This window comes from Calonectris borealis, chromosome W (assembly GCF_964195595.1).
Source record: "Calonectris borealis chromosome W, bCalBor7.hap1.2, whole genome shotgun sequence".
NCBI lineage: Eukaryota > Metazoa > Chordata > Aves > Procellariiformes > Procellariidae > Calonectris > Calonectris borealis.
Window position 1 is genome coordinate 52,583,940 of NC_134351.1, and position 19,835 is coordinate 52,603,774.

Consider the following 19,835-nt stretch of genomic DNA (forward strand, 5'->3'; position numbering starts at 1 on the left):
ACCACTGAAAAGATCCTGGCTCCATCTTCTTTGCACCTTCCCTTCAGGTATTTATATACATTCATGAGATTCCCCCTGAGCCTTCTCTTCTCCTGGCTAAACAGTTCCAGCTCTCTCAGCCTTTCCTCATAGGAGAGATGCTCCGGTCCCTTCATCATCTTCATTGCCCTTCATTGACTCTCTCCAGTATGTCCATGTCTCGTACTGGGGAGCCCAGAACTGGACACAGGACTCCAGGTGTGGCCTCACCAGTGCTGAGTAGAGGGGAAGGATCATGTCTCTCCACCTGTTGGCAATACTTTGCCTAATGCAGCCAAGGATACCATTGGCCTTTGCAGCAAGGGCACACTGCTGGCTCATATTCAACTTGCTGTCCACGAGGACCCCCCAGGTCCATTTCTGGAAGCAGCACAACCCTCTGGAGTATCAGATACTCCTCCCAGTTTTGGTGCTGTCTGCAAACTTGCTGAGGGTACACTCTGCCCCATCATCCAGATCATTAACGAAGATGTTAAACAGGACTGGACCCAGTATTGACCCCTGGGGTACACTGCTAGTCACTAGACTTTTTGCCCCTGATCACCACCCTCTGGGCCTGGCCATTGTGGTGGGTTGACCTTGGCTGGCCGCCAAGTGCCCACCAAGCCGCTCAGCAGGACAGGGGGAGAAAAATACGACAAAATGCTTGTAGGTCAAGATAAGGACAGGGAGATCACTCAGCAATTGCCGTCACAGGTAAAACAGACTTGACTTGGGGAAATAAATTTAATTTATTGCCAATTAAACAGAGTAGGATAATGAGGAATAGGAACAAATCTAAAAAACACCTTCCTCCCACCCCTCCCTTCTTCCCAGGCTCAACTTCACTCCCGACTCTTCTACCTCCTCCCCCCGAGCAGCGCAGGGGGACAAGGAACGGGGGTTGTGGTCAGTTCATAATGCTTTGTCTCTGCCTCTCCTTCCTCCTCACGCTCTTCCCCAGCTCCAGCGTGGAGTCCCACCCACGGGATACAGTCCTTCACACACTTCTCCAACGTGGGTCCTTCCCACGGACTGCAGTTCTTCATGAACTGCTCCAGCGTGGGTCCTCCACAAGGTCACAGGTCCTTCCAGAAAACCTGCTCCAGCGTGGGCTCCTCTCTCTCCACGGGCCACAGTTCCTGCCAGGAACCTGCTCCAGCATGGGTTCTCCACAAGCTGTAGCTTCCTTCAGGGCATATCCACCTGCTCTGGTGTGGTTTCCTCATGGGCTGCAGTGTGGTTATCTGCTCCACCATGGATCTCCATGGGCTGCAGGGGGACAACCTGTGTCACCATGGTCTTCACCACGGGCTGTAGGGGAATCTCTGCTCCAGCACCTGGAGCACCTCCTCCCCCTCCTTCTTCCCTGACCTTGGTGTCTGCATAGTTTTTTCCTCACATATTCTCACTCCTCTCTCCCTGCTGCTGTTGCGCAGCAGTTTTTTACCCTTTCTTAAATATGTTATCACAGAGGAGACACGAATGTCACTGATTGTCTCAGCTTTGGCCAGCGGTGGGTCCGTCTTGGAGCTGGCTGAAACTGGCTCTTTCCAACATGGGGGCAGCTTCTGGTGTCTCCTTTCAGAAGCCACCCCTGCAGCCCCCCTGCTACCAAATCCTTGCCACGTAAACCCAATACAGCCATTCAGCCAGGTCTCAATCCACCTCACTGTCTGCTCATCCAGCCCATATTTCATCAGCTTCTCCCCTCATCTACCAGGTCAGTCATTTCATTGTAGAAGTTTATCAAGTTGGTCAAGCATGACTTCCCTTTGGTGAATCCATGCTGACTACTCCCAATAACCTTCTTGTCCTTCATGTGTTTGGAAATGGTTCCCAGGATTAGCTGCTCTATCACCTTCTCGGGACCGAGGTGAGGCTGACCGGCCTGTAGTTCCCTGAAATTATCTATCAGTTCTGGGTCAAATACAGGTGTGACGTTTAATAGTAAATGGATCTCACAAAAAAAGATGATTAAGAATAAAATAAGGTAATATCAAAACCAAATATTGTGGTGAATAAAAGTGAAAGAAAAAACCCTAATACATTATTAGAGCTTAGTTTGGTTTCTGTTTCTAAAACCCTTAGAGTTTATTTTTCAGCAAGCCAGAACAGCATAAGCCTTTCTTTTTAATAAAAACAGAGACTACCAATAAAATATGTAAGTGCATGAATTGGATTTTTGAGGTAATACTAAATATTGAGACTCTCAGTAAATATTTTAATATTGTCAGCACAGCAACTACAAGGAAGCAACAAAATTTGCAGAAAAACTTAGACAGTTTTTTTCTTTGTGTTGTGACTTAGTCAATCCCTTTTGACTTCTTTCTTTTTTAATAGTTTCTACTTTTTTCTTACTGATTTGCTTACTTTCGTGTCCATATAATACCAAACAGGAAGTTTGGCATGTACTCCTATTCTTCCTATTTCTGCTTTATCTTATTGATGACTATTGAATGTTTGCTGTTTTCAAATTTTAGTCAAAATCTCTTAAACTTTTCTGAGGAGTGAGTGGGAAGTTTCAGTTTAATTACAGTGTGTGGGATTGGACTATGGGAATCAATGAAGTGTGGAGAAGAATTAAGAGGTGGCCTAATGAGTACCAGCTGATTCAAGAACAGAAACAGGTGAAGGGAATTGTGAGCAGACATGTGATCCTTGCTGGAAGGAAGATATAAGAGAGGCAATGGAGAGAGACAAGGGAGAGTGGTGCAATGGAGAGAGAGAGAGAGAGAGAGAGAGAGAGAGAGAGAGAGAGAGAGAGAGAGAGAGAGAGAGAGAGAGAGAGAGAGAGAGAGAGAGAGATATGGTAGGGTTGCTCTGTTATGATAAAGGCTGTGTATGTATGCTGCAACAATGAAGTTCTACTATAAATTATCTTAATAATGAAGAAAAAACATAATTTTGCATTGGTTTTTGAATTAACTAATTTCATGTTCATATTTCAGTGGTCTAGTTCTGTTGGATTTCCATAGCTTTTCAAAACTTTAGAATGTTTGTTGTTAGCTAAAGACTCTCCAAACTTTTGTTGTGCTTACATTTAGCTATATAAAATTAAAGTTCTATTCTTCTTGAGTAAAGCTAAGCATCTTTTTAAAACTGTTATATTTATAAAAGGTTGGTTTTTTTTTTCAGTGCCTCTTCTCTTAATAGTTAATTAAAAAAATAATTGGAAAAATCAGAGTCAAAATAGGAAAAAGGATCAGATAATTTTAGAAAAGCTAAATTCTTCCATTAAGTAGTTGTGTAAATCAGTTGTAGTAACATTTTCCCCTGTCTGTAATTAAAAACACAAAGAGTAACCTGGGTATAACCAGAGGATTTTGCCAGGAATTCTGGAAGCCTCTCATTGCCTGAACTGCAAAAACGTCACCTTCTACTGTCCATAAAAGACAGGAAATCTAAAATTGTTAACAACTCTGCTGAAGTTTCATTTGAAATACCTGAAAAAGAATTTTTTCTTTTTTTCATTCCTCGGTTGCATTTTGCAAGTTATTTTCTGATGCTGTTGAAACTGTTTGACTCCTATAATGTCACCTGTAATAATGCCAGAATTAAGACTTTTCCCCAACGTTTTTTACATAAAGCACATCGGAGCAAGTGGTAGGATAATCCTGACTCCTAGCACCAGCAGATTAAGTTGGCTTTTTTTTTTGTTAAAGTTCTTCCTAAACCCCAGAAACTCAAAGGACTGTTACTTTTATGCATTCAAGGCACTTTGGATTCTACTCCAAGAGCTGAAAACTTTGTGAAATAATACATTTTGTAGAAACTAGTGGAACTATGTGAACATACTGATTTTGATTTGCAAATATTTATAGAATAGATATTTATAGAAATCTTCTGCCAGGTATTTTTAATGATAAAATTATAATGAGAAGAAAGTTAAAAATTCTTACAAAATGAGGTTTTTGGATGCAAATAGATCTATCAAGTGATGAGAAGTTTATCCATAAGAGTTCAATGCTACTGTGATACTAGAGATTAAACTTTAGTCTTAAAGTTGATTACAGTTGTACTGTTGATTTCAGCAGGCCTGGGATTTTATCCTGGGCCTTTACAATAAACAAACTTCATATAAAAGTCCTAGAGATTAAGATGATGACAGAAGTTTTTGTTTCCAAGTATTAACATTCCTAAAGTTATCATACTTTATGTTAATCAGGCCAAGAGGCCTTCTCTGGAAAAGTATACTTCTTCTATATCCCATGTCCTATGTTATTGTATAATTAAATATGTCTGGAATGACCAGAATCTTGGATGCTTGCTTCTTATGGGATCTTTCTCATAAACTAAAATCTAAGTAGTTACATAGGGCATTCCTATTATCTGTTTAATAAGATCAAAATGAGAACATGCTCACAGCTGACTCAACTGTTTCTTAAGAGGAGCATTTTCAGAGTGGAATTTGTTGACATTTCTAAAGTTAATACAAAGCTTTACAATCTGCACAGTGCAATTTCAGACTTGAGTGACAGATCACATGCATTGCATTCTGCACCAAGGTTTCTCTAGTTTTGTTCTGGCTACAAGGCTATTTCAGAAGGACAAATTTTCCAAGTTCTTATCACTAAGAGCTGGGGCAGAATTAGTTTTCAGTTGTGTTGGAGATGGCAGGTAGAATCTTCAGCCTGTCAGTGTGATGGTCTTAACATCTGACCATCCAAACCAGGATTCCTATTTGTATCTTTGTCCTTTTTATCCTTTATAAAAGCTTTTGTGACTTGACTGATGAAGAGTTTAGAATAGCATAGAATAGAACAGAATAGACTAGACTAGACTATTTCAGTTAGAAGGGACCTACAATGATAATCTAGTCCAACTGCCTGACCACTTCAGGGCTGACCAAAAGTTAAAGCATAGTATTAAGGGCATTGTCCAAATGCCTCTTAAACGCTGACAGGCATGGGGCATCGACCACCTCTCTAGGAAGCCTGTTCCAGTGTTTGACCACACTCTCGGTAAAGAAATGCTTCCTACTATCAAGTCTGAACCTCCCCTGATGCAGCTACTTAGTTTAAGTCTAAGTAGCCTTCTCAGACCTTCTGAGCTCATGAGAAGTTTGTTACATTTTAAAATTATTTAAATTCCTTTGTCTCCAAACAGATATATGGCCCTTCTTAAGGTGATTAAAACTTATTTTTGAACTACTTGATTCCTGGGAAGGCAAGTCCTTTGGAAAAGGAAAGATTGTGTTTCTGTTTAGTGTAAATGAGCTTTAGGTCTTAGTGGTATAGTTTTTAAACTAAATTCCACAAGAAATTGGTAGTTGTGCTGTGATATCAGCTTTATGAATTTTATAATGCATTGCCAGTGTTCTACCTTTCCTTACTACAATTATTCTGATGTTACTTTTTTCTTGTGTGTGAACTAGCAAAACTGTATATTGAGACTGAGAAATCAGGCAGAACAGCACTTACAAAAAAGTGAACATAAAGAATAATTTTGTATTTGATAATTTTGTAGGTACAAGCCTGTGCAGAAAGTGGATGGAGTTGCAGATGGTTTCACAGGAAGTGGTCAACAGACAGGCACATCTGCTGAACAAACTATAATTGCCCAAAGTCAACATCATCAACAGTTTTTAGGTATTAAAAGATGTGTTATACTGTTGTATAAATAAAATAAACCCCATTATCGCCATGAACATCAAGTCGTACAAATACAATAATTATTTTAGTTATATTGACCTGTTTAAAACTCTCACTGATAACAGAACAAAAAGATACTCATAGAAGCTATATGTTCTATATTGTAAGACTTCTGCAATATTTAATATGCATCATGCCGATATAAAAGAAAAAATGTGCAAAATCTACTTGCATGGTAGATTTGAAATACATTGCAATGCAATTGCAATGAAGCATTTTATACAAAAATGCATACTGAAAATCTTGCCCTAAAAGCTCATTAATTTCTACTGGCTTCCCAATTTTTTGAATATGCACATAAATTGGGATTATATTTTTGCACTGCAGTTGTGTTGACCATTGACAAGAAGGTGTATTGAGTTTGTGCTGCAACGTTATAAATGGAAAGAGCCAAACAGTTAAAACCAGAAACCCAAGGTTCATGTTTAAAAATGTGCATTTTGTGCATTCATTGATGTAGCTAAGCATATTGATTTCTCAGTTGTGGAAGCAAATGGTAATTTAGTAATTTGCTAATGTAAAAAAGCTTATTAAATGTGTTATTGCAATAATTGTACACTTAGTTTTGAGTTCATATATTGGAATTTTGAAGCACCACATCCTTTGGCCTAACCTTGCTGTTACTGAAATCATTGGGAACCTTGGGCTATAGTTCGCATGTTTTTGAATTTTCCCTTCCACTGCCCCCCTGGTTGACAGTGCATTTTCCCCCCCCATACCAGTGTATCTCTTGGAAACATTTATGAGAAATAGTAAAAGCACATGTTGGCTACAGTTGAAAGTCTTGTAAATTTCAAATAAATATATGCTGTTGAGTCTACTAAACCATAACATGCATGACAATGCAAAAACTATTCAGTTGATCAAAACAAAAACTATTAAATGATATTAATCTCTTATGTACTGACATGAATATTCTGCTTCATCCTGTCATATTCTGAAAATGCGTCTTAGCTTTTTTTATATACAGGTGCAATATGTATGTGAAATCATTTTTATCTGCTATCTGTCAAGAATATTTTAACATCTCCTTTTGCTTAAAAAAATAGCTAGCTGGTTTGTTCACAATTTTATTGCAACTTTAAAATGTATTAAATATGAAAGACATTCCTTTTTGGGCATTATGACCTTCTAGATTTTATTTCTTTACATCATCCTTAAATGTTTTCTAGTCGAACTGTAGTTGGCACCATTCACAAAAGCTTTCTTCTGTTATGTTGCCATGGAAACAGATGCATCTCGAGTACTTCCAGAGTTTGGAGAAGTTGAAATATCTTCTCTGCCAGATGGTACTACCCTTGAGGACATAAAATCACTGCAAAGTCTTTATCGAGAGCACTGTGAGGTAAGAGAAAAGAGGCATTTCACATAAATCATCATCATTTGAAAATTCATGTCTTCTAGTGAGAATCAGTACAACAGGATGACTGACACAAAACACATTACAGCCAGCCTACTTGTATCTGATGTGCTCCTCAAATATTTTGCTTATGCCATCGGAAAGGACATTTGCAAAAAGACTTCTCTGGAATTTCTTTACAGGGAAAGAAAATAACATGTAATAGAATATTGATACTGGAATGTAATCGTGTGTAGGTTTTGAGAATTTTAGATAAATTGAACTTTAGATAATATATATACAGAGTTTTGCTTTTGCTTTTGTTTATAGGAGTTGAAATCAGATTAAATTGTTATTTCTAATGTTTATGTTAAAAACAAACTCACTTTTTTCTTAAAGTTTTAAAGAAGCAGGTTGTTTAAGAACTTAAGGCCACATTTCATATTGAATAACGTGTTTTAAAATTATTGTTGAAGGTGCTTTAAAACATGTAATGAAGTAACAAAATTCATGAAATAGCAGGTTTCCTTTGTGTTTGTAATAGTGTTAAAAGTTCTGTTTAGGTGAATTCACCTGATATATGTGCTTAGGCTCTTTTCTGGAGGCTTCCTTGTATTTGCACTCGGCCTGATAGTATTTGCACTCAGCCAAACTAGTATGGACAGTTGGAAAATTTGTTGCTAAAAAGTTATTAAAAAGGATATTATATGTTTATTTATAAACATACATTTTACTATTTTTTCTGCAAAATGACTGGGGGGAGCTATACCCCTGGGAGGAGTTGGGGCAGGGGGAGATGAGGTAGAAGACTATCTGCACTTGTTTTATATTTTTTTAGGCAATAGTGGATGTTGTTGTGAATCTTCAGTTTAGCCTGATAGAAAAATTGTGGCAAACTTTCTGGCGCTATTCTCCCTCTGCTCCAGCTGACGACACAGCTATTATTGAACTGAGGTCAGTAAATGTCTCTTTTTGTTTACTGTTCACCATCATAATATAACAGCAGGAGTCAAATCAAAGAAATTCTTAGTTTTACATATAGGCTTAGAACCTTTTCTGATATCAGTAGTTTTTCAGGTTAAATTTATGTTGTCTGCTATTTGACATATAGACTGTTGGTATATGTCAAACTGCAGCCTTGGAATGATTGTATACATCTTCTATTTTTTCCTTTGTTTGGATGACTAAAGACAAAGTATCTTTTCACAATATACTGTCCGGTTCATTTAAATTGCAAGGACCATTTTTATCATACCTCTACATAATTTATGGGCCGGAGCAGAACTTTGGAGGCCATTTTTCCCCAGTTTCATATGAAGAAGTTAAAGAGTTTCAATTGGATGTAACAGAGACATTTATAAAGTTTTTATTAAATAATCCATTTCAAAGTCCATTGTACTTTTCTTATCTGTATGTAAATGCATTTTCATTTGTTACATTTATTCACGCCAGCAATCTGAGTGAAATAGAAAGTCGACTTCCAAAAGGAAAACTGATTACTCTTTGCAAAAATGAGTCTATTCTGAAATGGATGGGTAATTGTGACCATGTGATGTACCAGGCTTTGGTGGAGATTCTCATTCCTGATGTCCTTAGACCTATTCCTAGTAAGTTAAACACAGATAACATCTCATAAGACTGTGTTGTGTTTTGTTTTGTTTTGTTTTGTGTGGTGATTTTTTTGTGCCTCACATGAAACTTTTGGGAATGATTTGGAAGGATGTAAACATAGTGTGTCATCTTTCCTTAATTCTGTTGAGTAGGAAGGTGTACTGGAGTTGATGTAAGCATTGTATTTAAAGAAAAGGAGAGTGGTTATTTCACTGCATTTAAGAAAGTCTCTAGAAGTTTTAAGAATATATTTCCCTATGGAATATGCTTTTGTCACTGCAAATTCTAAGTTTTTATTAATTTTAACATAAAAATGGGTTCCTTTGCATACTGGCTCTAGTCTACCTCACAGCTGTGAATGCACTATGGCCCTGAGCCTGAGTCCATTAATGTCAGACAGTCTTTCCGCTGACTTCAGTAGGATTTAGTTTAAGTTTTATATACAAAAGTTCTAGTTGTTAAAAAAGCAAAATGTATATGCTTTGTCATTTCATTTTTGGATAATTAAACATTTATGTATTATCAGAGGCTGCTAAAACCTTATCAGTTTTGATACCTATTAAACCAACATAACATTATCAAGCATTTTAAGTCTTGTTTATTATTCCAGTCTACTATAATTTCTGTTCTATTTCCAGTATGAAGGACTCATCAATAGATGCTAGTATTATGGCCAACTGACCATTATCAGGAATAAAGCTTTCTTTTCAAAGCTGATTTTATAGTATCCATCATTGCTCAAGCATGGTATTTTTTTATGGCTGCTTTTGGTAGTAAATGATTTTAAATTGGTTTCCAGGAAGGTTAAATTCCTTCCTGAAACATTTATTGCATGTTTTGTATGTTGCGTTAAATATTAAAAAGAAATTATAATTACATAATATATAAAATATAATATATAAAATTAAAAGAAATTATAAATGAAATATTTGGAACCAACAGGGAAACATCTGTGAAATGCCTCAAAGGAATTAGGCTGTGTTCCTCTAAAAAGGTGAGAAGGTCGATAGGCCCACTAAAGTGCCTCTATAGCAATGCACACAGCATGGGTAACAAACAGGAAAAGATGGAAGCCACTGTGCACCTGGAAAGCTATGATTTAATCGCTATCACTGAAACTTGGTGGGACGAATCGCACGACTGGAGCGCTGCAATCGATGGCTATAAACTGTTCAGAAAGCACAGGCAAGGAAGGAGGGGTGGGGGGGTTGCCCTCTATGTAAAAAAATGGATTGACTGCACAGAGCTGTCTTTGAAAAACCAATGAACAGCTTGAGAGCTTATGGGTAAAAATAAGGGAAAAGCCAACAAAGGAAACCTTGTGGTTGGTGTTTACTACAGGCTGCCCGATCAAGGGGAGGATGTCGATGAAGCATTCTTACTCCAACTACAGGAAGCATCACGCTTGCAGGCTCTGATCCTCCTGGGGGACTTCAATCACCCTGACACTGGCAATGACTCTTCCCACATCTCTCAAACCCCTGAACCTCAAGGCAGGCACTGGGGAAAAGAAGTTCCTCCCATCATAGGAGAAGATCAGGTTCGAGACCACCTGAGGAACCTGAGCATACACAAGTCCATGGGACCCAACAAGATGCATCCCAGGGTCCTGAGGGAATCGGCTGATGTAGTTGCTAAGCCATTCTCCATTATATTTGAGAAGTCATGGCAGTCAGACTACGTCCCCGGTGACTGGAAAAAGGGAAACATTGCACCCATTTTTAAAAAGGGTAGAAAGGAGGACCCTGGGAACTACCGACCAGTCAGCCGCACCTCTGTGCCTGGGAAGATCATGGAGCAGATCCTCCTGGAAGATATGTCGAGGCATATGGATGACAGGGAGGTGATTAGAAACAGCAAACATGGCTTCACCAAGGGCAAATCGTGCCAGACAAATCTAGTGGCCTTCTACGATGGAGGGACTGCATCGGTGGACAATCGAAGAGCTACAGATGTCATCTACCTGGACTTCTGTAAGGCCTTTGATACGGTCCCCCACAACATTCTGGCCGCTAAATTGGAGCGATATGGGCTTGATGGATGGACTGTTAGATGGATAAGGAACTGGCTGGATGGCCACGTCCAAAGAGTTACAGTCAATGGCTCAGTGTCCAAGTGGAAACCAGTAACGAGTGGTGTCCCTCGAGGGTCCGTACTGGGACCAGTACTGTTTAATATCTTCATCAACGACGCAGACAGTGGGATTGAGTGCACCCTCAGCAAGTTTGCGGATGACACCAAGCTGAGTGATGCAGTTGATTTGCTAGAGGGAAGGGATGGCATCCAGAGGGACCGTGACAGGCTTGAGGAGTGGGCCCATGCGAACCTCATGAAGTTCAAGAAGGCCAAGTCCAAGGTCCTGCACCTGGGTCAGGGCAATCCCCAATATCAGTACAGGCTGGGGGATGAATGGATTGAGAGCAGCTCTGCCGAAAAGGAATTGGGGATACTGGTGGACGAAAAATTGGACATGAGCTGGCAATGTGCACTTGCAGCCCAGAAAGCCAATCGCATCCTGGGCTGCATAAAAAGAAGCGTGGCCAGCAGGTCAATTCTCCCCCTCTACTCTGCTCTGATGAGACCCCACCTGGAGTACTGCATCCAGCTCTGGGGCATCCAGTTCTGTTAGACTGGGTTTAGAGGAGGGTCACAAGAATGATCAGAGGGCTGGAACACCTCTCCTATGAGAAAAGGCTGTGAGAGTCGGGGTTGTTCAGCCTGGAGAAGAGAAGGCTCCGGGGAGACCTTATTGCAGCCTTTCAATATATAAAGGGGGCAGAGAGAGACTTTTTACCGGGGCCTGTAGTGACAGGACAAGGGGCAACGGTTTTAAACTGAAAGAGGGTAGATTTAGATTTAGATTTAGGGCTCAGGAGCATATCTAAAATGCTTGTACACCAATGCACGCGGTATGAGAAACAAACAGGATGAACTGGAAGTGTTGGTCAGTTCCCAGAACTATGATATCATTGGTATTAGTGAGACTTGGTGGAATGAGTCCCACGATTGGAGTGCTGGGATGGAGGGCTACAGGCTGTTCAGGAGGGATAGGCAGGGCAGGCGAGGTGGAGGTGTCGCACTATACGGAAGGGAGAGGTTTGATTGTACAGCCCTTACAGTTAGCCATGATGTGGTGGAGAGCCTCTGGGTGAGGATTAGGGGGATGGAAAACAAAGGAAATGTTGTAGTAGGTGCCTACTACCGATGGCCCAGCCAGGATGTAAGCGCTGATGAGTTATTCTATAGGCAATTAGGAGAAATCTCTGGATTGGTAGCCCTTGTCCTTATGAGAGATTCCAACTTCCCAGGCATCAACTGGGAATATCATACTGCTGTGACGAGCAGGTCTTGGAAATTCTTCAAGTTTGTGGGAGATATAACTTCTTGTCACAAGTACTCTGTGAGCCAACTAGGAAAGATGCCCTCCTAGACTCGCTGTTTGTGAATAGAGAAGGACTCGTGGGAGATGTGATGGTAGGTGGCTGTCTTGGCCACAGTGATCATGAAATGGCTGAGTTTAAAATTTTCGGTGTAATGAGAAAAACGGACAGCAGAGTTGCTACCCTGGACTTCAGGAGAGCAAACTTTAAGCTACTCAGGGAACTATTTAGCAGAGTCCCCTGGGAATCTGCTTTTGAGGGCTTAGTCAGTTGACCACCACGAGTGCTGGTCAGTTTTTAAGAACCACCTTTTAGAAGCACAGGAGCAAGCAATCCCATTGTGTCATAAGTCAAGCAAGTGGGGCAGAAGACCAGCTTGGCTGAACAGGGAACTCCTTGTGGAACTCAAGAGGAAAAAGAAATTGTATGATCTCTGGAAGTGAGGTCAGGCTTCGCAGGAAGATTACAGAGCTGTGGTTCATATATGCAGGGAGAAGACATGAAAGGCCAAAGCTCAACTAGAGTTGAAACTGACCAGTGTTGTGTCAGGCAACAAGAAAGGCTTTTTTACGTACCTTAATAGCAAGAGGAGGTCTAAGGAAAACATTGGACCGATACTTGTTGAAGATGGTCACCTGACTAATAGGGATGAAGAAAAAGCAGAGGCATTCAATGCTTTTTTTGCCTCAGTCTTTAATAATACTGATAGACCTTGGGCTGCCCGGTCCCCTGAATCGGAGGACCACGACTGTGGGAACAGGGACTTTCCATTTGCGGACACTGAAATTGTAAGGGACCAGCTGTATCAGCTGAATGTTCACAAGTCCATGGGGCCTGATGGGATTCATCCCAGAGTTCTGAAGGAGCTAGCGGATGTTATGGCAGGACCCCTCTCGATCATCTACCAAAGGTCTTGGGAGTCTGGGGAGGTCCCTGCTGACTGGAAGCTAGCCAATGTTATTCCAATTTACAAGAAGGGCGTGAGGGAAGACCCAGGGAACTACAGACCTGTTAGTGTAACCTCAGTTCCTGGAAAAATTCTGGAGAAGATCATACTGGGTGCTATTGAAAGGCATTTAAAGAACAATGCGATCCTCAGGCACAGTCAACATGGGTTCACAAAGGGAAAGTCCTGTCTAACCAATTTGATCTCCTTCTATGATAAGGTCACCTGCCTAGTGGATGAAGGGAAGGCAGTGGATGTAGTCTTTCTGGTTTTTAGTAAGGCTTTTGATACTGTGCCTCAACAGCATCCTTCTGGACAAGTTGTCCAACTGTGAGATGAGCAGGTTCACGGTGCGCTGGGTGAAGAACTGGCTGAAGGGCAGGGCTCAAAGGGTTGTAGTGAATGGGGCTACATCTGGCTGGCGACCGGTCACCAGTGGTGTTCCTCAGGGTTCAATTCTAGGGCCAGTTCTGTTCAATATTTTTATCAATGACCTAGATTCAGGAGTTGAATGCACCATTAGCAAGTTTGCTGACGATACCAAACTGGGAGGTGCTGTTGACTCTCTTGAGGGATGAGAGGCCTTGCAGAGGGATCTAGATAGATTGGAGCATTGGGCAATCATCAATGGCATGAAACTTAATGTCCTGGTTCCAGCTGGGACAGGGTTAACTTTCTTCCCAGTAGCTTGGGGGTGTGCTGTGTTTTGGGTTTAGTGTGAAAGGAGCGTTGATGGCCCATTGATGCTTTGGCTGTTGCTTGCACCGGGAGGGGGGAGCACAGCCGGGGTGGTGGACCCAGCTGGCCAATGGGGTATTCTATACCATGTGACATCATGCTCAGTATAAAAACCAGGTGTGTGGGGGGGCTTGCCCCCCGTTCGTGACACGCGGTCGGCAGTCGGTGAGCAGTTGTGTTGTGCATTCCCTGCTTTGTGTATTCTGTTATTGTTGTTGTTCTCATTGTTATTATTATTACTGTTCTACTTCGTTTTATTTCCATTATTAAACTGTTTTTATCTCAACCCGGGAGCTTTCCTACTTGTGCCCTCCCGATTCTCTCCCCCATCCCACCGGAGGGGGGGTGATCGAGCGGCTGCGTGGGGTTTATTTTTGCTGGCTGGGGTTAAACCACGACACTTAACAAGTCCAAATGCCGGATTCTGCATGTGTGACAGAGTAACGCCGGGCACAAGTATAAATCAGGAGAGGAGTGGCTGGAGAGCAGCCCTGCAGAAAGGGATCTGGGGGTGCTGGTCGACAGCAGGCTCAATAGGAGTCAGCAGTGTGCCCTGGCAGCCAAGAGGGCAAACCGCATCCTGGGGTGCATTAGGAGCAACCTGATCTAGTGAAAGGCATCCCTGCCCATGGCAGGGGGGTTGGACCTTTAAAGGTCCCTTCCAACCCAAACCATATAATGATGATCCAGAGAGCTATGGCCCCTCCAACTACTGATGCTAGGACCCTCACTCACTCCCATAGCTGACACCACAGGCCCCAGGGTGCCTACACCCCCCAGCCTGACTCCAGTAGCTGGGCACCAAATTTCACTCACACACACACAGGTCTCACCAGCAGCTGGCACCTGTTCCTTGCAGCACACATACACAGGGGACGGAGAGTGAGATTAAGCAGAGCGATAGTTAAGAAATGATTTTAAAAGAAAATATAAGAAAATAGGACAGACTGCAGTGATCAGGTGCAGGGCTCAGCCAGACAAGCGTACTGACTGGCCCCGTTTTACCCGTGACTGGCCCATTTTATCCCTCTTTCTGTCTATTCCCCCCTCTTTGTTTCTCCCTGCTTTCCCTTCCCCCTGCAAGTCCCTTCATCGGTTTGTATAGTTCTATCAATTCCCGCATCCCTCCCAGTTTGGTGTCTGGGATCCCCCCTGGTTTAACATCTTATCAGTTGCAAAGTTCAGGTTGATCTTCCTGGAAGTGGTGCCTGTAGTTTAAATTCCTTCCTAAAACATTTATTGCATGTTTTGTATGTTGTGTTAAATATTAAAAAGAAATTTCCTATTTACAATCCAGTATAATCCTTGTAAATACTAAGTTTTAGATCCTTTCTGTGGACCAAACAATAATCACTTTATAAAGTTGGATTAATATTTTAAGACATAGAGCCTCAGCTATCCTTGTAGCTAGCAAAGCTATTTTTGATACTGTAAATGACACCTTCTGCCATGGTGACTTCAAGTGTAATCACAGAACCGTAGAATAGTTGAGTAGTTGAGGTTGGAAGGGATCTCTGGAGATTGTCTAGTCCAAACCTCCTCCCAACCCCCACTCAAAGCAGGTTCAACCAGAGCAAGTTCTCAGGACATTGTCCAGTCAGGTTTTGAATATCTCCAAGGATGGAGACTCCACAACCTCTCTGGGCAACCTGGTCCAGTGTTTGACCACCCTTAGAGTAAGAAAGATTTTTCTTAAGTTTAAACGGAATTTCCTATGTTTCAGTTTGTGCCCATTCCCTCTTGTCCTGTCACTGGGCACCACTGAGAAGAGTTTGGCTCCATCTCCAATACATCCTCCCATCAGGTATTTAGACACATTGATAAGACCCCTCCTGAGTCTTCTCTTTTCCAGGCTAAACAATCCCAGCTCTCTCAGCATCTCCTCCTATGGGAGATGCTCCGATCCCTTCATCACTGCAGTGGCTCTTTGCTGAACTTGCTGCAGTATGTCCATGTCTTTCTTGTACTGGGGAGCCCAGAACTGGACACAGTACTCCAGGTGTGGCCTCACCAGTGCTGAGTAGAGAGAAAGGATCACCTCCCTCGACCTCCTGTCAACACTGTTCCTAATGCAGCTCAGGATACCATTGGCCTCCTTTGCTGCAAGGGCACGTTACTGGCTCACGTTCAGCTTGTTGTCCACCAGGACCCCCATGTCCTTCTCTTGCAAAGCTGCTTTCCAGCCAGTCAGCCCCTAGCCTGCACTGGTGCATCGTGTTATTCCTCCCCAGGGGCAGGACTTGGTATTTCCCTTTGTTGGACTGCATGAGGTTCCTGTCTGCCCATTTCTCCAGACTGTCGAGGTCCCTCTGAATGGCACAACAGCCATCTGGTCTATCAACTGCTCCTCCCAATTCTGTATCATCTGCAAACTTGCTGAGGGTGCACTCTGTCACATCGTCCAGGTCATTAATGAAATTGTTAAACAGTATTGGCCCAAGGATCAACCCCAGGGGACACCACTAGAGGCTGGCCTCCAGCTAGACTTTATGCTTCTGATCACAACCGTCTGGGCCTGGCAGTTCAGCCAGTTTTCAGTCCACCTCACTGTCCACTTATCTAACCTGTACTTTGTTAGCTTGTCTATGAGGATGTTATGGGAGACAGCGTCGAAAGCCTTGCTAAAGTCAAGATAAACAGCATCCGCTGATCTCCCCTCGTCCACCAAGCTGATTGACTCATTGTAGAAGGCTGGCAGGTTGGCCAAGCATAATTTTCCCCTTGTAAATCCACGGTGACTACTCCAAATCACCCTGTGTCCTTTATGTGCCAGGAAATGGTTTCCATTATTATTTTCTCCATCACCTTTCCAGGGATCAAGGTGAGGCTGACCAGCCTGTAGTTCCCTGGATCCTCCTTCTTGCCCTCCTTGAAGACTGGAGTGTCATTTGCTTTCTTCCAGTCCTCAGGAACCTCCCTTGATCACCATGACCGTTCAAAGATAATTGAGAATGGCCTCACAATGACATCAGCCAGCTCCCTCAGCACTCATGGGTGCATCCCATCAGGTCCCATGGACTTGTGCATCTCCAATTTGTTTAAATGTTTTCCTAACTGGGTCCTCCTCTGTTGAGGAGAATTCTTCCTTGCTGCAGACTTTCCCTCTGGTCTCAGAGGCCTGGGATTCCTGAAGGCAATCCTTACCAATAAAGACTCAGGTGTAGAAGGCATTCAGTACCTTGGCCTTTCCCATGTCCTTTGTCATCAGGTTCCCCACCCCATTCAGCAGCAGGCCCACATTTTCTCTGGTCTTCATTTTGCTGCTGATGTACCTGTAGAAACCCTTAATGTTGCCCTTCACATCCCTCGCCAGTTTCAACTCCAGGTGGGCTTTGACTTTCCTAACCCCATCTCTGCACACTTGGACAGTGTCTCCACATTCCTCCTGGGTCACTTGCCCCTTTTTCCAGCTCCTGTATACTTCCTTTTCGTGTTTGAGTTTAGTCGGGAGCTCCTTGTTCGTCGTCCATGCAGACCTGTCACCTTTGCTTGATTTCCTGCTCATTGCGACAGACCGTTCTTGAGCTTGGAGGAGGTGATCCTTGAATATCAAACAGGTCTCCTAGACCCCCTCTGCTCTCCAGGGCTGACTCCCATGGGATTCTTCCAAGCAGGTCCCTGCACAGGCCAAAGTCTGCTCTCCTGAAGTTTGGAGTTGTGATCCTGCCATTTGCCTTGTTCCCTCCTCTCAGGATTCTCAACTCCACCATCTCATGGTCAGTGCAGCCCAGGCTGCCCCCCAACCTTCACACTGCCAACCAGTTTGTAAGAATTGTAAGAAAAGCTTCCTTGTTTGTAAGAATTGCGTCCAGCAGTGTCTCCTCTTCAGCCCTGTTTTGCCGATTACAAGCGCTCTCTTTTCCATAACACCCTGCACCCTTTGCTTGCCAACCCATTCCACCACTCCCTCGCTTGATTATGGGTCGTCATCTCCCTCCCTGTTGGTAAAGATGTTTTTGCCCTGCTTGGTCAGGTGGATCCCATCTCTCTCTAGCAGTCTTCAATCCTTAAAGAAGGGTCCCCATGGTCATAAAATACAAATACCGATTGTCATCACCAGCTGGGCAACCAACTGTTGACCCACAGGATCCTTCCATTCCTCCTCAAGCCCTTGCTTCTCACTGGAAAGATCAAGGAGAACACTACCTGGGCCCCCATGCCCTTGACCATTGCCTCCAGATGCATGTAGTCACGCTTGATATGCTCCAGGTCTCCTCTGGCAGTATCGTTGGTGCCCACGTGAAGATTCGCAAGGGGTAATAGTCCGAGGGTCAGACAAACCTTGGCAGTATCTCCACAGCATCCTGGATCCAACCCCCAACAAGCAGTAAACCTCCCAACACAGCAGGTCAGGTCAGCAGATGTGGGCCCCCATCCCCTACAGCATGGTGTCTCCCACTATTATCACTTGCCACTTCCTTCTGGTGCTGCTGCGTGGCTCAGGCTTAGCTAGCTCGGGTGCTTCATTGGACAGAGTTCCCAGACCCTCATCTGCTGCGAGGGTACTGAACCTGTTCTTTAGTTGGAAACATGCAGGTGGAGCAGGAGCCTTCTTCCTGTTGCCAGAAGTCACAAGCTTCCAGCCTTCGCCATTTCCTAACCCAATAAGCACAGACCACCTGATCCTCCTTCAATACAGCTGAGGGTTCAGGCCGCAGGGTCTTGAAAAAGATCTGGTTGATCTCTTTCTCATCATCTCTGATACCGCACAGTCTGCTGACCTCTTCCTCACCTCCTTGGCAACACAGATCCTGTACCACTGCACACCTTCTGCAGGCAAGGAAACTGTCTCCCTCTGCCCCAGCCTCAGTGAGAGATCCCAGGCACTCGCTGTACTCTGAGAGTTGCATCCTCCCTCGGGAGCTCAGTCTGGACTGAGGCCTCTGACATTATAGAGATAGTTGCTCTGATGGCTGGAGGTGGTACCATTGCTCAGGACATGGATGCTGTGTTCTCTGCAAAGTTTCTGGCTCCCTTCTGAGCAAAGTGATGCACCTGTTGGCTGCCTCTGTTAGCTATGCTGTAAGAAGCAACTTGGGAAAATATTTGCAAGTACTGCTTTGTAGAAATACCCCATCATAGGCAGGTTTCTTTTTTTCTGGATAATCGGAAAGGTACCAACAGCAGCTGGCCAAAAAAATGGGAAAATGTGTTTAATTTAGTAAGGATGTAAACTGATAATTCTATTTTTATGAGTTTCATCTTTTTTTCTTTTCCTGATTTTCAGTATTTGGGGGGGGGGGGGGATAATCCCCAAAACCTACTCTGTCACATAACTTCCTAATAAATATTACCATAAAAGAAATTAACAGTGAGGAAAAACTTTTTGAAAAACAAGCTCTAAGTACAATTTGGTCAGTTGAAATTTTTGTGAAAACTTTTTAGTGCCCACAAAACGAATGAAAAACTACTGTGTAGGAAAAAGCCAAATTTTTTTGTTTAAAAAGAAGTCAAACACTCCATACTTGTGTCGGGAGTAAAGTTGATGATTATCTAATGATTCTAGCAAAAGACCAGAGCCACTGTGTATTACTGGCAATAGATCCTTTCCCCTGAGAATGGCCTTTTTATCTCTTCACAAGTGACAGGATGGACAGTATCAAACTTGTTTGGGAGTTCCTATTCCAGGCAGAGAAGTTATGTTCAACATATTTTTCACATTGTATTTCTCAGTTTCAGCAATTACAAGTACCGGAAACACTGCAAAATCTTGTTATTTGTGAGATTTGTGTAGGAGAGAGATTTCAGATGAGAACCCAAGCTTTTTGAATGCTTATCCAAAAATAAATGTTCTCCTTGTAACTTTTTTTGCTACATCATTTAATGTGTGTTTAGTAACACTTTACAAACTATCAGAATGAACTTAGGCCATTTATTTTGCACCAGATTGTTCTTAAGATTCTCTGGAAGAGGTTTTTGGCAATTTTGATGATAGCCAGATCAACTTGAAGAATGTTTGGAGCATGTAGGTGCTTAGGTTTTTGGTAATGGCTGGGTATGTTAAACACTATTTACAGGACAGAGGAAAACAATTTTTTTTAATTTAATGTATCATTTTCAGAGCTCATTAGAAATGTGTGATCACTCTATATATCACTGTCCTCTAATAATATAGTGTTTAGCTAGAAAGAGGGAATATTATTTCTTTA

The 19,835-nt window shown here is 42.6% G+C and overlaps 1 protein-coding gene across 1 annotated transcript in view; it reads left to right on the forward strand.

The window, feature by feature from the left end:
* LOC142074883 (transcription factor RFX3-like) overlaps positions 1 to 19,835 on the forward strand; it is a 178,641-nt gene that overhangs the window by 145,928 nt on the left and 12,878 nt on the right. Inside the window, exons 8-11 of the mRNA XM_075135817.1 lie at positions 5,488 to 5,609; positions 6,905 to 7,017; positions 7,850 to 7,965; positions 8,464 to 8,618. Coding sequence (XP_074991918.1) covers positions 5,488 to 5,609; positions 6,905 to 7,017; positions 7,850 to 7,965; positions 8,464 to 8,618 — 506 coding nt within the window. The remainder of the gene's footprint in view (positions 1 to 5,487; positions 5,610 to 6,904; positions 7,018 to 7,849; positions 7,966 to 8,463; positions 8,619 to 19,835) is intronic.